The sequence below is a fragment of the Sinocyclocheilus rhinocerous genome, unplaced genomic scaffold (assembly GCF_001515625.1).
Source record: "Sinocyclocheilus rhinocerous isolate Xijiao unplaced genomic scaffold, SAMN03320098_v1.1 scaffold755, whole genome shotgun sequence".
Taxonomy (NCBI): domain Eukaryota; kingdom Metazoa; phylum Chordata; class Actinopteri; order Cypriniformes; family Cyprinidae; genus Sinocyclocheilus; species Sinocyclocheilus rhinocerous.
In genome coordinates this window covers 704,991-722,558 of record NW_015659385.1, presented here as the reverse complement: position 1 = coordinate 722,558, position 17,568 = coordinate 704,991, and the positions used below count along the sequence as shown (strand labels likewise).

General features: G+C 38.5%; 2 protein-coding genes across 3 annotated transcripts in view; both read left to right on the top strand.

Moving 5' to 3' along the window:
• The window catches only part of sh3bp4 (SH3-domain binding protein 4), a 16,713-nt gene extending 13,290 nt beyond the window's left edge, over positions 1 to 3,423 (top strand). For both annotated transcript variants that reach the window (XM_016532388.1, XM_016532389.1), the window contains exons 4-5: positions 838 to 1,026; positions 2,000 to 3,423. In XM_016532388.1, the coding sequence (XP_016387874.1) occupies positions 838 to 1,026; positions 2,000 to 2,224 (414 nt within the window). In that variant the 3' untranslated portion in view covers positions 2,225 to 3,423. The remainder of the gene's footprint in view (positions 1 to 837; positions 1,027 to 1,999) is intronic.
• A 4,527-nt stretch (positions 3,424 to 7,950) lies between these two features.
• On the top strand, positions 7,951 to 10,586 carry arl4cb (ADP-ribosylation factor-like 4Cb). The gene has a single exon (XM_016532407.1). It carries the CDS (start codon positions 8,303 to 8,305, stop codon positions 8,879 to 8,881), a length of 579 nt encoding a protein of 192 aa, XP_016387893.1. The 5' UTR covers positions 7,951 to 8,302; the 3' UTR covers positions 8,882 to 10,586.
• The last annotated feature ends 6,982 nt before the right edge of the window (positions 10,587 to 17,568 follow it).

Here is a 17,568-nt window from a genome sequence, read left to right as displayed (position 1 = left end):
CTACTTCATTATAAAGAAAAATAAAATAAACAAATATGAAAAAATATAGGCCTATGTATTTTTCTTTTCTTTTATTATATTGTCTTTCGGATGAGACGTTAAACCGAGGTTCTGACTCTCTGTGGTCATTAAAAATTCTGTGGCATTTCTCGTAAAGAGTAGGGGTGTAACCCGGTGTCCTGGCCAAATTGCCCCTCTGGTGTTTGTCAATCATGGCCTCCTAATAATCCCCAACCACTTGATTGGCTCTATGACTCTCTCTCCTCTCCACCTGTAGCTGGTGTGTGGTGAGCGCACTGGCGCCGTTGTCCTGTGGCTGCCGTCGCATCATCCAAGTGGATGCGATATCCAGTGTGGTTTTGGACACCACTGATTTCATTGTATAGATAAAGCAGTTAAAACAATCTTCAAAAAATCTTCTTTTAAGAAAGATAGTATCTTTCTTTATAAGTATCCCTTTATAAGCGTTATTAAATTATAAATTCAAGCAAGTGCTAGATGATCCTGAATGTAAAAAAACAAAAAAGGGGAAAAAAAACAGAATGCACAATTAAATATCCATAATAAGCCCCAAAAAAATCCCATATTTTGTGCATCCCAAACTATAACAAGTATTAGACATGGTTAGGCCTCTCTCTGAAGTCATATTTCTGAGTAGGAATTCATTACTAATCATTATCTATGATTTTTTTGACATTACAAAACTGACATTTGGGAGTTTAATATTATTCAAATTGTGACTTAAAACACAGTGACTAAAGTAAAGCAGAGTTATAATCTTTGCATAGTGGCTTGGTGATGATAAACTCATGATCTGACTGTATATCTGTCATTCAGGCTCTTCTGAAGATGGACTGTCAGGGCCTGGTGGCACGGCTGGTCATGGACTTTGTGCTGTTGACTACAGCGGTGGAGGTGGCGGGTCGCTGGAGGGAGCTTGCTGAGAGACTGGCTAAAGTGTCCCGGCAGCAGATGGAAGCGTATGAAGCTCCACACAGAGACAGCAGGGGACAACTGGACAGTGAGGTAAAACAAACACTGAAAGCATTGAAGGAAATAGTTCACCGAAACCTGAATATTTTGTCAACATTCACTCACCCTCATTCTTCCAAACCTGTATGACTTTATTTCTTCAGTGGAACACAAGAATTTTTTAATGCAATGAAAGTGAATGATGACTGAAACTATCTGTCTGCTTAACGTCTCATTTTATGCTTCACAGAAGAAATAATGTCATTTTGGTGAACTGTCCTACTGTGTTTTTGTATGATCTGCTTACACCCTACTTACATTTAGAGTTGGATTAGAGGTGGACCTTCATGTTTACTTTTTTAAAAACAATATATATTTTATGTTTTTGTACGAATCACATCATACAAATTCATAGAAAAAATGCTTAATTATGCCACCTTGTAAAATACTTATGTTTTCTCATGTGGTCAGGTTGGAAAAGAAGTGTCGAGTCTGTTTGCACAGTTTACACAGCGTTTAGTGCGCATTAAAAAGCTTATGACGTGGCTCAAACTGTAGATCAGTGACAGTACAGACAACTGTGCAAACAAAACAGACAGAGTATGTAAACATAAAGTTAAGTAATATAAAGTATATACAAACTGTAGAATGTTCAATCCTTTGCATTATAAAAATAGATAAAGAACAATGTCCAAGTGAGATGGGTGAGAGAGATGGTAACTGACACTTGTAAAATGTATAACTGGGTTTTAAGCACAAATTACAGGAAACCCACAAGTCATGATTAATGTGTTTGCATCCAGCTCAGAAGAGGAACCTAAATGTTCTACCAACAATTGATGAGATTATGAGCTTCCTCTTGGGCTTTGTTTTACTGGCTTAGAATATTTGCACACATTCACTCTTAATGGAGAGCATACGGATTGGGTATAATCTTTTTAGGAAACTAAATTGAGGGTGCATAAATGTCCCATTCATGGAGGTTTACATGTCAAACTTAAATCTTTACTTTTTTTCTTTTGTAAAGGCCATGTGGAAACCTGCCTATGACTTCCTGGTCACGTGGGCAGCCCAGATTGGGGACAGTTACAGGGATGTGATTCAAGAACTTCACACTGGATTGGACAAAATGAAGAACCCTATTACCAAGCGCTGGAGGCACATCACAGGCTCCCTCATCCTTGTCAACTGTCTGGATCTTCTACGGAGCTCCGCTTTCAGCCCCTGCTCTCAAGATGACTGCGCCATATAAAGACTGCTTACATCGCCTGACGTTTACAAGACCCAGACAGACCTGATTTCAATTTTATTCATTGTGTTGTTTTTAATATTCTTAAAAGCACTTATATGTTTGCACAATAGATTTGTTGCACAGTAAATTGTACATTGAACCAAATTACTGAAAAGTGTAGGCCTATTGCTGATGTTTTAATACAAGCAAAGGTCTCTATCTCATGTAAAACTTTAATGTAAAATAAGATATGATTGTTCAGATTTTTTATTCATTGCATATCATCATGATTTTATACTTATACTAAATTTTGCACAAAAGATACACTTTTACATACTTCTACATTTTTCACTAATACTGTAACAATCGTACTCTTTTATGTTTTGCGATGCCAACACTGTATGCTAAACTGCCTGTTTTACTTTGCTCTAAGTGTCTATTGTTTATGTTGTTTAGTTTTAAGTCGCCTGATGTTTTTATAAGTGAAAGTAAATGTTAGGATGAAAAGTAAAATGGAAAAATAAAACATTATCAGCTTAATAAAGATATACACCACATAATAAAGTAATGGGATCACTTTAGTCCACTTGTAAATAAAACGTAAAACTCAAACTCTTCCATCAGCACATGTTGGCCTATAACTAAATCATCTAGTCATCAGTTTACAGATATTAAAAGATTTACTCACCATTAATTTGGGACGCTGGAGGCGGAACATTTGCCTTTTGACCATTTTAGTGTGTGTTGTTATTTAAACGTCTCCGCTTTGTTAATAAGTTCCGTATAAACTCCGTTTATACATTTGGAACACTCGTTGTATTGCAATAGTAATGTAACTTTCATTTATGGCGCACAATTTTAAATTTACAGTTCAAGGATTTCAACTACAAGGTGCAGCGGAAGTCGAAACGTTTTTGCGCGTGCTGCTATCCCGCCTTCAGGTGCGTACGAATTAAAGCTGCCGCGGAGTTTGGTGTGTCTTGATAAGAATGTTGGCCTACTATCAAAGATTTCTGATTAAATGACGAGTGATTCTTGTTTGATATTGATGTCATCGTAAATGGCTTTAATTTGTGCAGAATATACGAAGATAGCAGAAAAACTGTTATTTAAAAAAGTCCATTTGATTGTTATGATAATTCCAAACAGCACTGTTTTCCCCCCAAAATGCACATTATATTCATAAGATTTAGTTTGATGTTCCAAGGGATGGTCCATGTAAATCCAATGCAAATTTATCAGTTGAACACTTTTGTTCATTCAAAGTTAAAATAAATAATTGAATTTATATATTTTTACTTTGAGTGAAAATTTTAAATGTAATAAATCATATATTTAAGTATTATGTGGAAACTAAATGTTGAAACTATACCTTGTAGAAAATACAAAATGTCATGTTTTTCTAGCCTATATGTCTCTCTGATTTGCATCTTCCTATCATGCATTGTACAAGGTCACAGCATGTCACAGTAGATTTGCTTACACATTTACTGTGCAGATTCTAGGATACTGTCCTGTTCATAAGATTTAGTTTGATGTTCCAAGGGATGGTCCATGTAAATCCAATGCAAATTTATCAGTTGAACACTTTTGTTCATTCAAAGTTAAAATAAATAATTGAATTTATATATTTTTACTTTGAGTGAAAATTTTAAATGTAATAAATCATATATTTAAGTATTATGTGGAAACTAAATGTTGAAACTATACCTTGTAGAAAATACAAAATGTTGTCATGTTTTTCTAGCCTATATGTCTCTCTGATATGCATCTTCCTATCATGCATTGTACAAGGTCACAGCATGTCACAGTAGATTTGCTTACACATTTACTGTGCAGATTCTAGGATACTGTCCTGTCATAAATTTACAATACATACATTAACCTCACTGACATGCTGAAAATAACCTTTCATTTCTGTCCACCTTTCCTCCAAAGAGCTTATGTATCAAGTTGACTTTAACTATCACATTTGAAAGAGTTAATTGTTGAGTGTAGATGGCATGTCCTTGATATGATGACTTTGTGTGACAAAACCCACTTAAAAATATTAATCTGGTCGCAGTCAAAGTGTAACATTAAACATTATCGTAAGTTTTAAGTTTTTCTTGATGTGCTTACTGAGAGTTTTACAAACCTATACTTGCTGTGTGGGAATTCCAGTCTTATCACTCCAGCATTATTTTTCTCGCTGCTTGACAGGCTCTCCCAACAAAAATGATGACCAGTGTAAACAGTCATCACTGTGGGTCTTACATAAATAAGCTTACATCTTCCCCTAGACATGCAGACAGCATAGTTCACATCACACGCCCTTCATCAGTACCCTCTCTCACTCTCTGGGGAGAGCCCTGGACTACCCACAAAAATCTGAAAGATGTAGGTGTGTGTGTGTGTGTGTGTGATATAATGAACATGTACAGTCAACTGAAGATTGTATACAGTTGTAACAGGTATTCCGCAGACACAGTCAAGCAAGTGTGTGTTTATGAATGTGTCTGTGTTTGCTGTGATATGCCATAAATAAACTGTGTTCCTTCTCAGGTCAGTGAGCACTGGAGTTTTTTTTCTCCTCAGTTCTGTTGAGGAAGACAAAGACAAATGGCTTGCCTCAGTACATTGCTTCATTTTTCTTTCTCTCCATGCTAATGCTATAAAGAACAGTGTTCTGAAATATTCTATAAATAGTCCATTATTGTAAGATTTCAATTAGAGCAGTTCACGATTGAATGTTACATTCTGAGTCATTTTACTGCCTAAATAGGTAAATGGGAAACTAAAAAATAAGGCCAGTTCCCAGTAATTTCTCCTCTAACATTTCCATCACACATCTACCACCTAGTGGACAAACAGTTAATATAAAGGACAAAGTTTTACTCAGTGTAAAGACAATTCCTTGAAACATCCGAATTTAGCATGTTTGTTGTCAAACTTAGCAAATGTTGATTAAATAATATCTTTAAATCTAACATTAACGATTGTTGTCATATGTTTAAGATAGGACGTCCATGAGTTTTTGGTTAGTAGCAGTTCTTAGTTCTTTTAACTGATTAAAGTTAGGAAAATTCTTGTAACTTTTCAGTCTATAATTAACCATGGTTTTATTATAGTAAAAGTGTAGTAACCATTGTTTTTTGGCTCATTGATTACCATTTGTATAACCATAGTTTTACTACAAATACCATGGTTTTTTTTGTTTTATTTGTAGTAAAACCATGGTTAATTTTCGTAAGGGGATAGTTTACCTAATAGTAATAGCATTGATCATTGGTTTGGAATACTTTGGCGTATTGATTTGTCAAAAGTAGCTACTTCATATGACTTTTCCGTTTAAAAAAACACGGATATAGAAAAAAAATTGAGTACCTACTATGGACGCCAGATGGCTATATATATATAAATAGCCACATTGTAAGTCAGGGACGACTAAATTTATATGAGAAATAACGTTTAAGAAAAGATTTTAGCCAGACGATTTACCAAATAGCTGCCTTTTCCGGTAAAAGTTTAAAGGTTTGAGTTAGTAGGCTTTTTTTAAGGATTTCTGGTGAGGTGTGGAAATATTAGCAACCTATTTAAATTATTTCAGTGAGGTATGAAATTGCGTGTCTAAAATTTACATTTTTTTTCTTACGTGTTACAGGTCAAATTGGTACAATCTCGTTGACGCACCCTTTCTGTTCGAATGCCTCCCATCGTCCACGAAAATTAGAGAACACTAACCTGTGCACAGACTGCTGAGGGGAGTTATGTGGAAAGCCAATTAATCCTTTAAACTAACTAGTATCTATTTTACTAGAACTTTATTACAAGGGCTAAGTTACTAGAACTTATTTTTATTACTTCAGGATCATTTTAAATATCACTAGTAGGTATAGCCCACTATAATTATTTCAAAACTACCACACTGGCCAGCAAGGGTACAATGGGTCTGCTTTAAGGAAAATGTGCTTTTCACTACTCCCATAGTGTATGATTGCAAAAAATATATATGTTTTATTGAACGTTGATGAAGCAACACATTTTTGTGGGAAAATAAACCATAAAAGTCGTCTGTTTTGTAAAAAAAAATCTTATAAATGTATGAGGTGACCAGGGAGGGCTTTTTTGCCCCACACTCAGGGTAAAAAGCTAACCAGCATTGGGCTAAAGGCAGTATTGATTTAAAAAAAAATACTTTAGCTAAAGTAAAGTGTTTTGCATAACTTGTAAGTTAATACTTGTTTGTACTATTTTCTGGTTATTTTGATAAATAAAATACATTATTTTGTTTAATAAACATACTGTCATTAAAATGTTCATTTAAAAAATATTATATATACAGTGGTGGCCAAAATTATTAGAACACTAGTATTTTCACCAGCTAAAAAAAATGTTTTTAAGTCAGTTATTTCTATCTTTTGCTGTAGTGTGTCAGTGGGAAATATCAGTTTACATTTCCAAACATTCATTTTGTCATTAATTTTAATAATCCAGTGAGATTTTTGTTTGCACAAGGAGTCTGACAACAGCCAGTGCTGCACACAGAGATCTGATCTTTTCATGAAGAAATAGAACAAACTGAGACAGACTAAATCCAGAAGAACTGTGGCAATGTCTGCAAGATGCTTCAAGAAACCTACCTGCAAAGCTACAGTACTGTTAAAAAATACTGTAAAATGAGGATGCTGTCAAAAAACATTACTTCAGGATCATTTTAAATATCACTAGTAGGTATAGCCCACTATAATTATTTCAAAACTACCACACTGGCCAGCAAGGGTACAATGGGTCTGCTTTAAGGAAAATGTGCTTTTCACTACTCCCATAGTGTATGATTGCAAAAAATATATATGTTTTATTGAACGTTGATGAAGCAACACATTTTTGTGGGAAAATAAACCATAAAAGTCGTCTGTTTTGTTAAAAAAAATCTTATAAATGTATGAGGTGACCAGGGAGGGCTTTTTTGCCCCACACTCAGGGTAAAAAGCTAACCAGCATTGGGCTAAAGGCAGTATTGATTTAAAAAAAAATACTTTAGCTAAAGTAAAGTGTTTTGCATAACTTGTAAGTTAATACTTGTTTGTACTATTTTCTGGTTATTTTGATAAATAAAATACATTATTTTGTTTAATAAACATACTGTCATTAAAATGTTCATTTAAAAAATATTATATATACAGTGGTGGCCAAAATTATTAGAACACTAGTATTTTCACCAGCTAAAAAAAATTTTTTTAAGTCAGTTATTTCTATCTTTTGCTGTAGTGTGTCAGTGGGAAATATCAGTTTACATTTCCAAACATTCATTTTGTCATTAATTTTAATAATCCAGTGAGATTTTTGTTTGCACAAGGAGTCTGACAACAGCCAGTGCTGCACACAGAGATCTGATCTTTTCATGAAGAAATAGAACAAACTGAGACAGACTAAATCCAGAAGAACTGTGGCAAGGTCTGCAAGATGCTTCAAGAAACCTACCTGCAAAGCTACAGTACTGTTAAAAAATACTGTAAAATGAGGATGCTGTCAAAAAACGTCATAAATAGATTTTCTTTATCAATTAACTTTTATTAACTAAATTAAAATCAATATTTGGTGTGACCATCGCTTGTGTTTAAAGCAGCTTTTGCCCTTGGTGCACTTGCACATAGTTTTTTTTGCCACAGTTCTTCTGGATTTAGAAACGAACCAGTTTAAGGAACATTTAGCTTGCCATAAGAGGTTTTTTTTTTTTTCAGTTTTCACATGAAATGCGGGCGGAGTTTCTCCAATGTGAGGAGCAGCTGCTGCAGGGCCACTGCTGGCTTCCGTTCATTACCATACATTCGCTTGTGTCCATCGCGTGAGTAGACGCGTTCATCTTATGCCTAGAAGAAATTTCTGATCACATTCATTCATCGCTAATGTAGACGAGCGCCGTCAGGAGGAATTTTCATCAGTTTGCGGTGGTAATGTTGATGTGAGCTGTTACTGCGGAGACTCTCCGCTCACCGATCACAAGCTGATCTCATGCGCACTGCAATGATCGCTTCATCACATCCAGTCTGAATCTGGTCGAATCTCTGGTGCCGAGGGGACTGCATTGGTTTTACCCCTGCTAACAAGGAGATCAAAATGGGGAACAGTTTCTCCAACATATCTGCGTTTCAGTCTCTCCATATAGTGATGCTTGGCTTGGACTCCGCAGGGAAAACCACGGTCCTTTACAGACTGAAATTCAACGAGTTTGTCAACACTGTGCCTACAATAGGATTCAACACGGAAAAAATCAAGCTGAGCAACGGCACGGCCAAAGGAATAAGCTGTCATTTTTGGGACGTTGGTGGGCAGGAGAAACTCCGGCCTTTGTGGAAATCTTACAGTAGATGCACGGATGGCATTATTTATGTGGTGGACTCTGTAGACGTGGATCGACTGGAGGAGGCCAAGACGGAGCTGCATAAAGTCACCAAATTCGCTGAAAACCAAGGAACGCCGCTGTTGGTCATAGCTAATAAACAGGACCTGCCAAAATCTCTGTCTGTTGCGGATATAGAGAAGCAGCTGGCGCTCCAGGAGCTCACGCCTGCCACTACGTACCACATCCAACCGGCCTGTGCCATCATCGGCGAGGGGCTTCACGAAGGCATGGACAAACTGTACGAAATGATAGTCAAACGACGAAAAAGCCTCAAACAGAAGAAAAAGCGATAACTCTCTATACAAAGCCTGCACCTGCCTTTTTCCATTGCCTGAGTCATTGGGTTTGCCATTTCAACGTTGCACTGTTGACATTCATCGGAATGGTTGTTTGTTGTCGAGTTGGATTTATGTTGCATGTGATCGTGATGGCGCAGGTGAACCAGAAGAACAATAAAAAAAAATTGAAATTATTTGTTTAATATAAAAGGGCTGGTCCCGATTAAGCTGCCATTAATTTGCATAGCCTGGTCATCCGTTTGAAGGAGTTCTCTACTGAAGCACTGTGAAAAACGCTGTGACATTTCATGGAATGCTTGATATCTTATTTTGACTCTTATGGAATATAGAGTAAACTTCTAAGAACACTATCAAGAACTGTATCTTCAAAATCCCAGAATGAAACAGGGGTTTGAGGACCTTGTAATTTACAAAATTACTGTAACTTCAGTGGGCCTGAGTGAGTATGAGGCCTCATGAAGACGTCTAGATTTACAGGAACTCTGAAGAACACAAGTGATGGACTATAAGGCATTGCCTGTGACACGGTCCACCTCTAAGCACTTTTTTCTTACCAAGATAGTAGTGTACAACACTGTAGATCAGATATTAGACTGTCAGTGTATTACAAAGTCGAGATGAATCCTGAAGTATTTTTCAATTAAAATGTGTGTTAAAGCAAACACCTTATCTCATGTTCTTTATCAGGGTGATATGAGGGTAAAAGTTATTTGAGGTGAGTACAGCAGGATAAATCTCTATGGATACATCTCTCATCTCAGATTTTTTATGTTTTCAGAAGAAATAGACAACATTGTCTTCTGTACTAATGTGTTATAGGTTAATTGGAAATTTCACATGCATGAACTAATTATTTGGGCTCTGTTAAAAGGGGAGGTAGTTTTGAATCTACAAAGCTTTCTGTAAATATTGAAAGGAGCTATAACAGACTGATCACTTTTCAGTTGAACTAGCTTGGGTGTTTTACCTTCAGCACACTTGAATTGAACAAACTATCCTGCAATTTTACCTAAATTATTAGGGGGGTTTTTTCTCCAAAAATATACATATATAATTTACAATTTTTTGTACAAACAGTGTGTGTTTGGATAGCCATGCCCTCTGTTATATTAGCTTAAGAGAATAAGCCCCCTTTCCAGACATGCTGACAATGGTGTCTTTCTATCCCATATAACTCTAGGGTTTCATCCCAAGAGGAAAGAGATGGTCAGTCTATACAAAAAACCCCATTTTAAAAACCTGGCTGGTCATGTACAGCCACAATTATAGCGATAGGTTGTGGTCTTACCTGGAATTTGGAATTTGACTACATTTTAAATCTCCAGGAAATAATTATATAATATTATGTGTTTGTTTTTTGAATTTGGTCTTTATTCATCAGACCCATACATCAAACCAAAGTCATACTAAATAAACATAGAAGTTTAATGATGCCTTTTTGTGGTTACAGACTGTGAAAAAAATTTTTTTAAGATAATTTATTCCTAATTAGAGGGGGTTGTTAGAGTCATTTGTCTTGATTTGATAGGCGAGATGATAAGAGCCTCACTGTAGGCTACATGAAACTTTGATGAAGATCAGGTTTCACATGGGGCTTTTGTGGAGACAGAAGGCAATTCCCTGAGTACCTCCAAATGGACAGCTGAAGATGATGCCATAATGAGGTCATCAAGGCAATCTTTACATTCGTCTTGTCTAATAAAGACTAACCTAACATTCCTAATATCTTCATTCCTATAACTCTCAGTTAAAGTTCAGTACCGTGTTTTATGTTCAAAGTGAATTAAGAGTATCCAGTAATTGACATATTTAACAGAACCCATGATGCACATGAGGAATATTTACTCAAAAATGTATAATAGGCCTATTTTAAATGCAAGGTATACACTCAAGTCAATTAGGATTAAACACACCTTCATAAAGATAGAAACAGTTTAGAACTTTTGAGGTCAGCAAAAGCTTTTCTTTCGCACAGTTCTGTTGGAAACTGTTTCAGCCAAGATGTATTTTTAACAGATTCTTTCTTGGTCACACATGATTCAACTGAGGACTTTCCTATAACAAAGATAGAAATGGTGACAAAATTAAGCGACTGTTGAGTCAGAAGGAAAAGCTAAAAATATTGCAACAAAGCATTTTAATGTTTCCACATTGCAGTCCTACAAGCGGTCACACACTCACATTGCTATTCTGCATATACTAAAACTGTGGTGAAAAAGACCTATGATTTAAAGCAAAAATAATAATAATAATATGAATGCCAAAATGTGTCCAAATCAGAAGAAACCTAGAGATTATTTAGGAACATTTGTGATTTTTGTGTTCCTCCACCTGTGGAACATGCTGATGGTCTGTTTTCTCAGCTGCAGCTTCTGTTGAATCTTATTGTTTTGAAGGTTGACTTTATACATATATATATAGGTTAGTATGTATATAAAAATGCATATTAAGCAGCCCATCTTAACTCAGTGTGAGAAGCAAGTGTGACCTTCCTGTCAATCAAATGCAAACCTCTGGACCTATATGTGTAAGAAAGAAAAGTGTGAGATGTGAGTGAGAAATCTACGGAGGAGGGAAAAGCTGTTTACATTTCCCTGGAGAGGGGGATGGGGACAGAGACACATAATGGGTGAGTGTCTGTGCCCGGGGGCAGGGGTTTGTGGGTGGATATCTCCAGGTTCCTTGAGGGAATAGCGCAACAGAAAGAAGAAACCCGCAGTAAATGGCTGCAAATCAATGCCTGTGTCCTCCCTCTCACGGGAGAGAGAAGTACAGAATGAGAACCACAACCCGAGCCATGCCCATCAGGCCTGTTTCACCACAATTCAAGTATCAAGAAGCATTATTGGCATTTAGCTGTTTAATTGAATTTCAGTACAGTGTCAGTAGAGCTGCAGAACAGTATCAAAAAGTCTGAACAAGCATTAACAATCCTAAAACAACAGATTTCAAACCACTTATTTTGTCCATTACCTTCTCAAGCTCTGTGGATGGAGTCTTCCGCTGGATTTAGGTTCAGGTCACCCTCTTTTCCCAGCATGTTTGGCTGCACATGCAGACTTTGCTTGGGGCGGTTGTGTCTGATTCTTTGTTGATGTTGTACAGTGTGTATTTATCATCCAATAGCATAAGAGAGGCATTTATCAGATAATATGAAGTGAAAAACCTTGAGTAAACTCTGCACTTACTCCTAAAAAATTATGCTTTTACAATGCCTTTAGATCACATATGTCATCTAACATTTAAGCTATTATACCTTTCAAAAGTTAGGGTATGTAATACTTTTTTTTTTTTAATGAATATTTCACTTAGCAAGGGTGTGTTTAATTGATCAAAGGGGACAAAGACATGTATAATGTTCCAAAGATCTCTGTTTCAAATAATTCATTTCAAATAATTCATTTAAACTATTTTTTGATTCAAGAAACCTGAAAAAATATATATATTATGGGTTCCACAAAAATATTCAGCAGAACAGCTGTTTTCAACATTGATAATAATAAGAAGGTTTCTTGAGCAGCAATCAGCATATTAAAATTATTACTGAAGGATCATGTGACACTGAATGGCTGCTGAAAATTCAAATTTGCCATCACATCACAGCAATAAATTTACATTTGAAAATCTTTAAAATAATTTAATCTTTCAATATCATAAATTGTAATAAGATTTAACTATGACTGAGTTTACTGTATTTCCAGTCTATGAAATGCAGCATTGTCAAGCATAGGAGTTCATTCAGGGCCTTCGCTTGATTAACATGTTGCTCTCTTGCTCACTGAGGCTTCTGGAACGCTCCTCCCCACCGCCACACCACAAAATACAGCATAATTAATCTATGAGAAACAAAGTGTGTAAACAATCTAAATCACATTGCACCAGCAGTCATGCAGAGACAAATTAATTAGGTCTTTAATCTAATGACAAAGGGCAGCTGTCAGACTCAGAATAAACAAACAGGCATTTGACATCAGCAGACCACTGCAACCCATGAGCAGTACTGAACCGCTGGAGATCCACACGGCCCGCTGGAAAACAGAGCAATGAAGAAACCATCCATGATACATGACTTTATTCTTTATTCAGAAAGCAGGATATGAAATATTAGCTTACGTACATGCTTCAGGCATAAAAGGCTTTTGAAAAGCTTCCTTCTCTCATGTCTTGACTTTGTACCACCGTAACATAAAGCACAAATGGATGTTTGATAACTGTGAAACTGCAGCTACACCCAACAGACTTTTTGTTCTGGGGAGAAATCTGGGTCACATCCCACACCCACCTCTTCTAATGGTTTATGTTTTTAGGTCATTATACAATAATTTAATTGTTTGTGCTTAGTGAGATGAACTATAACTTTAGGACACTATAGAACTAGAAGATTAAGCTGAATTTATATGTTAACATGGAAAATAAAACCCTTGTGGAAAAAAGGGATATTTCAGCCCTAAGCTAAATCCTCATCACTTTTGGCATAATATTAATTACTGCATAAATATTTTTGATATGTCTTATTTTCTTTAAAAGATCAAAAAAAATCTGGGTTAGTGTGAAGTACTCAGTTGATGTGAATGGGGCCAATCTGTAAACATTAAAATACTCTCTTTTAGCCACAAGATATAAACAATATGCATGTTAAAAGGATTTAAGCAGGAAAAAAACACACTTACTAACCTTTTCTGTATGCAGTTTTATCCTGTTTTACTATTTCGTCACCATGGTGTAATGCCTAAAAGCTTAAAATCACCTAAAAAAAATCACGAGCCCATCTTTACTGCTCAAACAATAGTTTTAACAGAAGGATTAATGTAAGTACTTTTATAAAATTAAGCTTCACAATTACATCACTGTAACGTTGATTTTGCTAGTCAAAATTATTTTGTGTGATAATCAACATTTTGCCACAAATTATGTCGATTGAACTTCACGTATTAAACAAATTCATTCAAGAGAAGCTATATATTAGTTTTAGCAGATGATATTGCAGAGCATCATCTTAAATCTTATCTCATGAACTGATCATTGATAGATAAGACTTTGTGTCTTGTTTTTTACTGCTATTTTTCTTCATAAGTAGACATTTCGATGCCACCTCCACTTTCCTTGAGAATGTGAGAAGGCCACTGAAGTGAAAATGATTTTCGCCTTCAATTCTCAGCAGCCCAAGCTGGGGAACTCCTTTCAGATGGAAATGGAGTGACTTTCTGTTGCTCTGCTCTCTATTGTTCCCTCTCTCTCTTTCTCTGTCCCACCCACTCTATCTGACTCTCTTCTATTCTTGTTCCTCATGTGCCCCTGTTCTCCGGAATCAAACAAAGCAACACAATGTTGTAGCACATTTGCTGGATATTTCCTATCTGACACTAAAATAGCAGTCAAACTCTAGGCAGTATATTAGCCCTTAAACATTCCTGAATTTATTTATTTAATTTTTTTTCATTCTTTAACAAGAACTTCCTTTTACCTCTTTCTTTCATTCATTAATATAAACTGATTACACAATGAACAAGCACCAAACCAATCAAGTCTAGAGGTTGTGCTGGTCCTGTTTGTTATTAGATGATTACCCTGGTATATAGTCAAAATTTTTATTATTTTAGTGATTGAATGCTTTGTATAAAATGCCTTGTTAATATTAATACAGTGTCACTAAACTTCCATTTACATTTTCCATTTAAAATAACTTACATTTTCCATTTAAAATAGCTTTCTATTGTTCTCTGTTCTTCTATTTCAAATGGAATTTATTCTTGTGATGACAAAGCTGAATTTTCAGCAGCCATTACTCCAGTCTTCAGTGTCACATGATCTTTCAGAAATCCTTCCTTTTGAACAGTAGCATATATTTAAATTGCTTGGTTAAAAAGTGCTAAATATTATATAGAAACAAAGCATTCATAATCTCATGTAGTGCTGCTAATTCATTCATTCTGTCTGTTTCAAGACAGTTTTAGTGCAAAGGAAATTGCAGAATTGGGAAACGTCCCCATTATGACGCATGTCCATTGACGTGTTGCAACCAAACGTCTCAGGTTACTTGTGTAACCATGGTTCCCTGAGGGGAACGAGACACTGCGTCCTCTCGTTTGTGTGCCATGCTGCGGACACAAGCTTCAGACGAAGAAGTGAATGATGTGCGCTACCGGCGCCTATTTTGTACTAGTCGCGACGGTAGTGACGTCATGGCTGTCGCCGGCCAAACAAGTTGGTGTTTTTTCAATGTAGGCTTCAGACACGGGTCACGACGAGGCGTTCCCCATAGCGACCCCTAGAGGACGCAGTTCGAAGTTCCACGAAAGGGAACGTCTCAGGTTACTTGTGTAACCATGGTTCCCTGAGGGGAACGAGACACTGCGTCCTCTCGTTTGTGTGCCATGCTGCGGACACAAGCTTCAGACGAAGAAGTGAATGATGTGCGCTACCGGCGCCTATTTTGTACTAGTCGCGACGGTAGTGACGTCATGGCTGTCGCCGGCCAAACAAGTTGGTGTTTTTTCAATGTAGGCTTCAGACACGGGTCACGACGAGGCGTTCCCCATAGCGACCCCTAGAGGACGCAGTTCGAAGTTCCACGAAAGGGAACGTCTCAGGTTACTTGTGTAACCATGGTTCCCTGAGGGGAACGAGACACTGCGTCCTCTCGTTTGTGTGCCATGCTGCGGACACAAGCTTCAGACGAAGAAGTGAATGATGTGCGCTACCGGCGCCTATTTTGTACTAGTCGCGACGGTAGTGACGTCATGGCTGTCGCCGGCCAAACAAGTTGGTGTTTTTTCAATGTAGGCTTCAGACACGGGTCACGACGAGGCGTTCCCCATAGCGACCCCTAGAGGACGCAGTTCGAAGTTCCACGAAAGGGAACGTCTCAGGTTACTTGTGTAACCATGGTTCCCTGAGGGGAACGAGACACTGCGTCCTCTCGTTTGTGTGCCATGCTGCGGACACAAGCTTCAGACGAAGAAGTGAATGATGTGCGCTACCGGCGCCTATTTTGTACTAGTCGCGACGGTAGTGACGTCATGGCTGTCGCCGGCCAAACAAGTTGGTGTTTTTTCAATGTAGGCTTCAGACACGGGTCACGACGAGGCGTTCCCCATAGCGACCCCTAGAGGACGCAGTTCGAAGTTCCACGAAAGGGAACGTCTCAGGTTACTTGTGTAACCATGGTTCCCTGAGGGGAACGAGACACTGCGTCCTCTCGTTTGTGTGCCATGCTGCGGACACAAGCTTCAGACGAAGAAGTGAATGATGTGCGCTACCGGCGCCTATTTTGTACTAGTCGCGACGGTAGTGACGTCATGGCTGTCGCCGGCCAAACAAGTTGGTGTTTTTTCAATGTAGGCTTCAGACACGGGTCACGACGAGGCGTTCCCCATAGCGACCCCTAGAGGACGCAGTTCGAAGTTCCACGAAAGGGAACGTCTCAGGTTACTTGTGTAACCATGGTTCCCTGAGGGGAACGAGACACTGCGTCCTCTCGTTTGTGTGCCATGCTGCGGACACAAGCTTCAGACGAAGAAGTGAATGATGTGCGCTACCGGCGCCTATTTTGTACTAGTCGCGACGGTAGTGACGTCATGGCTGTCGCCGGCCAAACAAGTTGGTGTTTTTTCAATGTAGGCTTCAGACACGGGTCACGACGAGGCGTTCCCCATAGCGACCCCTAGAGGACGCAGTTCGAAGTTCCACGAAAGGGAACGTCTCAGGTTACTTGTGTAACCATGGTTCCCTGAGGGGAACGAGACACTGCGTCCTCTCGTTTGTGTGCCATGCTGCGGACACAAGCTTCAGACGAAGAAGTGAATGATGTGCGCTACCGGCGCCTATTTTGTACTAGTCGCGACGGTAGTGACGTCATGGCTGTCGCCGGCCAAACAAGTTGGTGTTTTTTCAATGTAGGCTTCAGACACGGGTCACGACGAGGCGTTCCCCATAGCGACCCCTAGAGGACGCAGTTCGAAGTTCCACGAAAGGGAACGTCTCAGGTTACTTGTGTAACCATGGTTCCCTGAGGGGAACGAGACACTGCGTCCTCTCGTTTGTGTGCCATGCTGCGGACACAAGCTTCAGACGAAGAAGTGAATGATGTGCGCTACCGGCGCCTATTTTGTACTAGTCGCGACGGTAGTGACGTCATGGCTGTCGCCGGCCAAACAAGTTGGTGTTTTTTCAATGTAGGCTTCAGACACGGGTCACGACGAGGCGTTCCCCATAGCGACCCCTAGAGGACGCAGTTCGAAGTTCCACGAAAGGGAACGTCTCAGGTTACTTGTGTAACCATGGTTCCCTGAGGGGAACGAGACACTGCGTCCTCTCGTTTGTGTGCCATGCTGCGGACACAAGCTTCAGACGAAGAAGTGAATGATGTGCGCTACCGGCGCCTATTTTGTACTAGTCGCGACGGTAGTGACGTCATGGCTGTCGCCGGCCAAACAAGTTGGTGTTTTTTCAATGTAGGCTTCAGACACGGGTCACGACGAGGCGTTCCCCATAGCGACCCCTAGAGGACGCAGTTCGAAGTTCCACGAAAGGGAACGTCTCAGGTTACTTGTGTAACCATGGTTCCCTGAGGGGAACGAGACACTGCGTCCTCTCGTTTGTGTGCCATGCTGCGGACACAAGCTTCAGACGAAGAAGTGAATGATGTGCGCTACCGGCGCCTATTTTGTACTAGTCGCGAC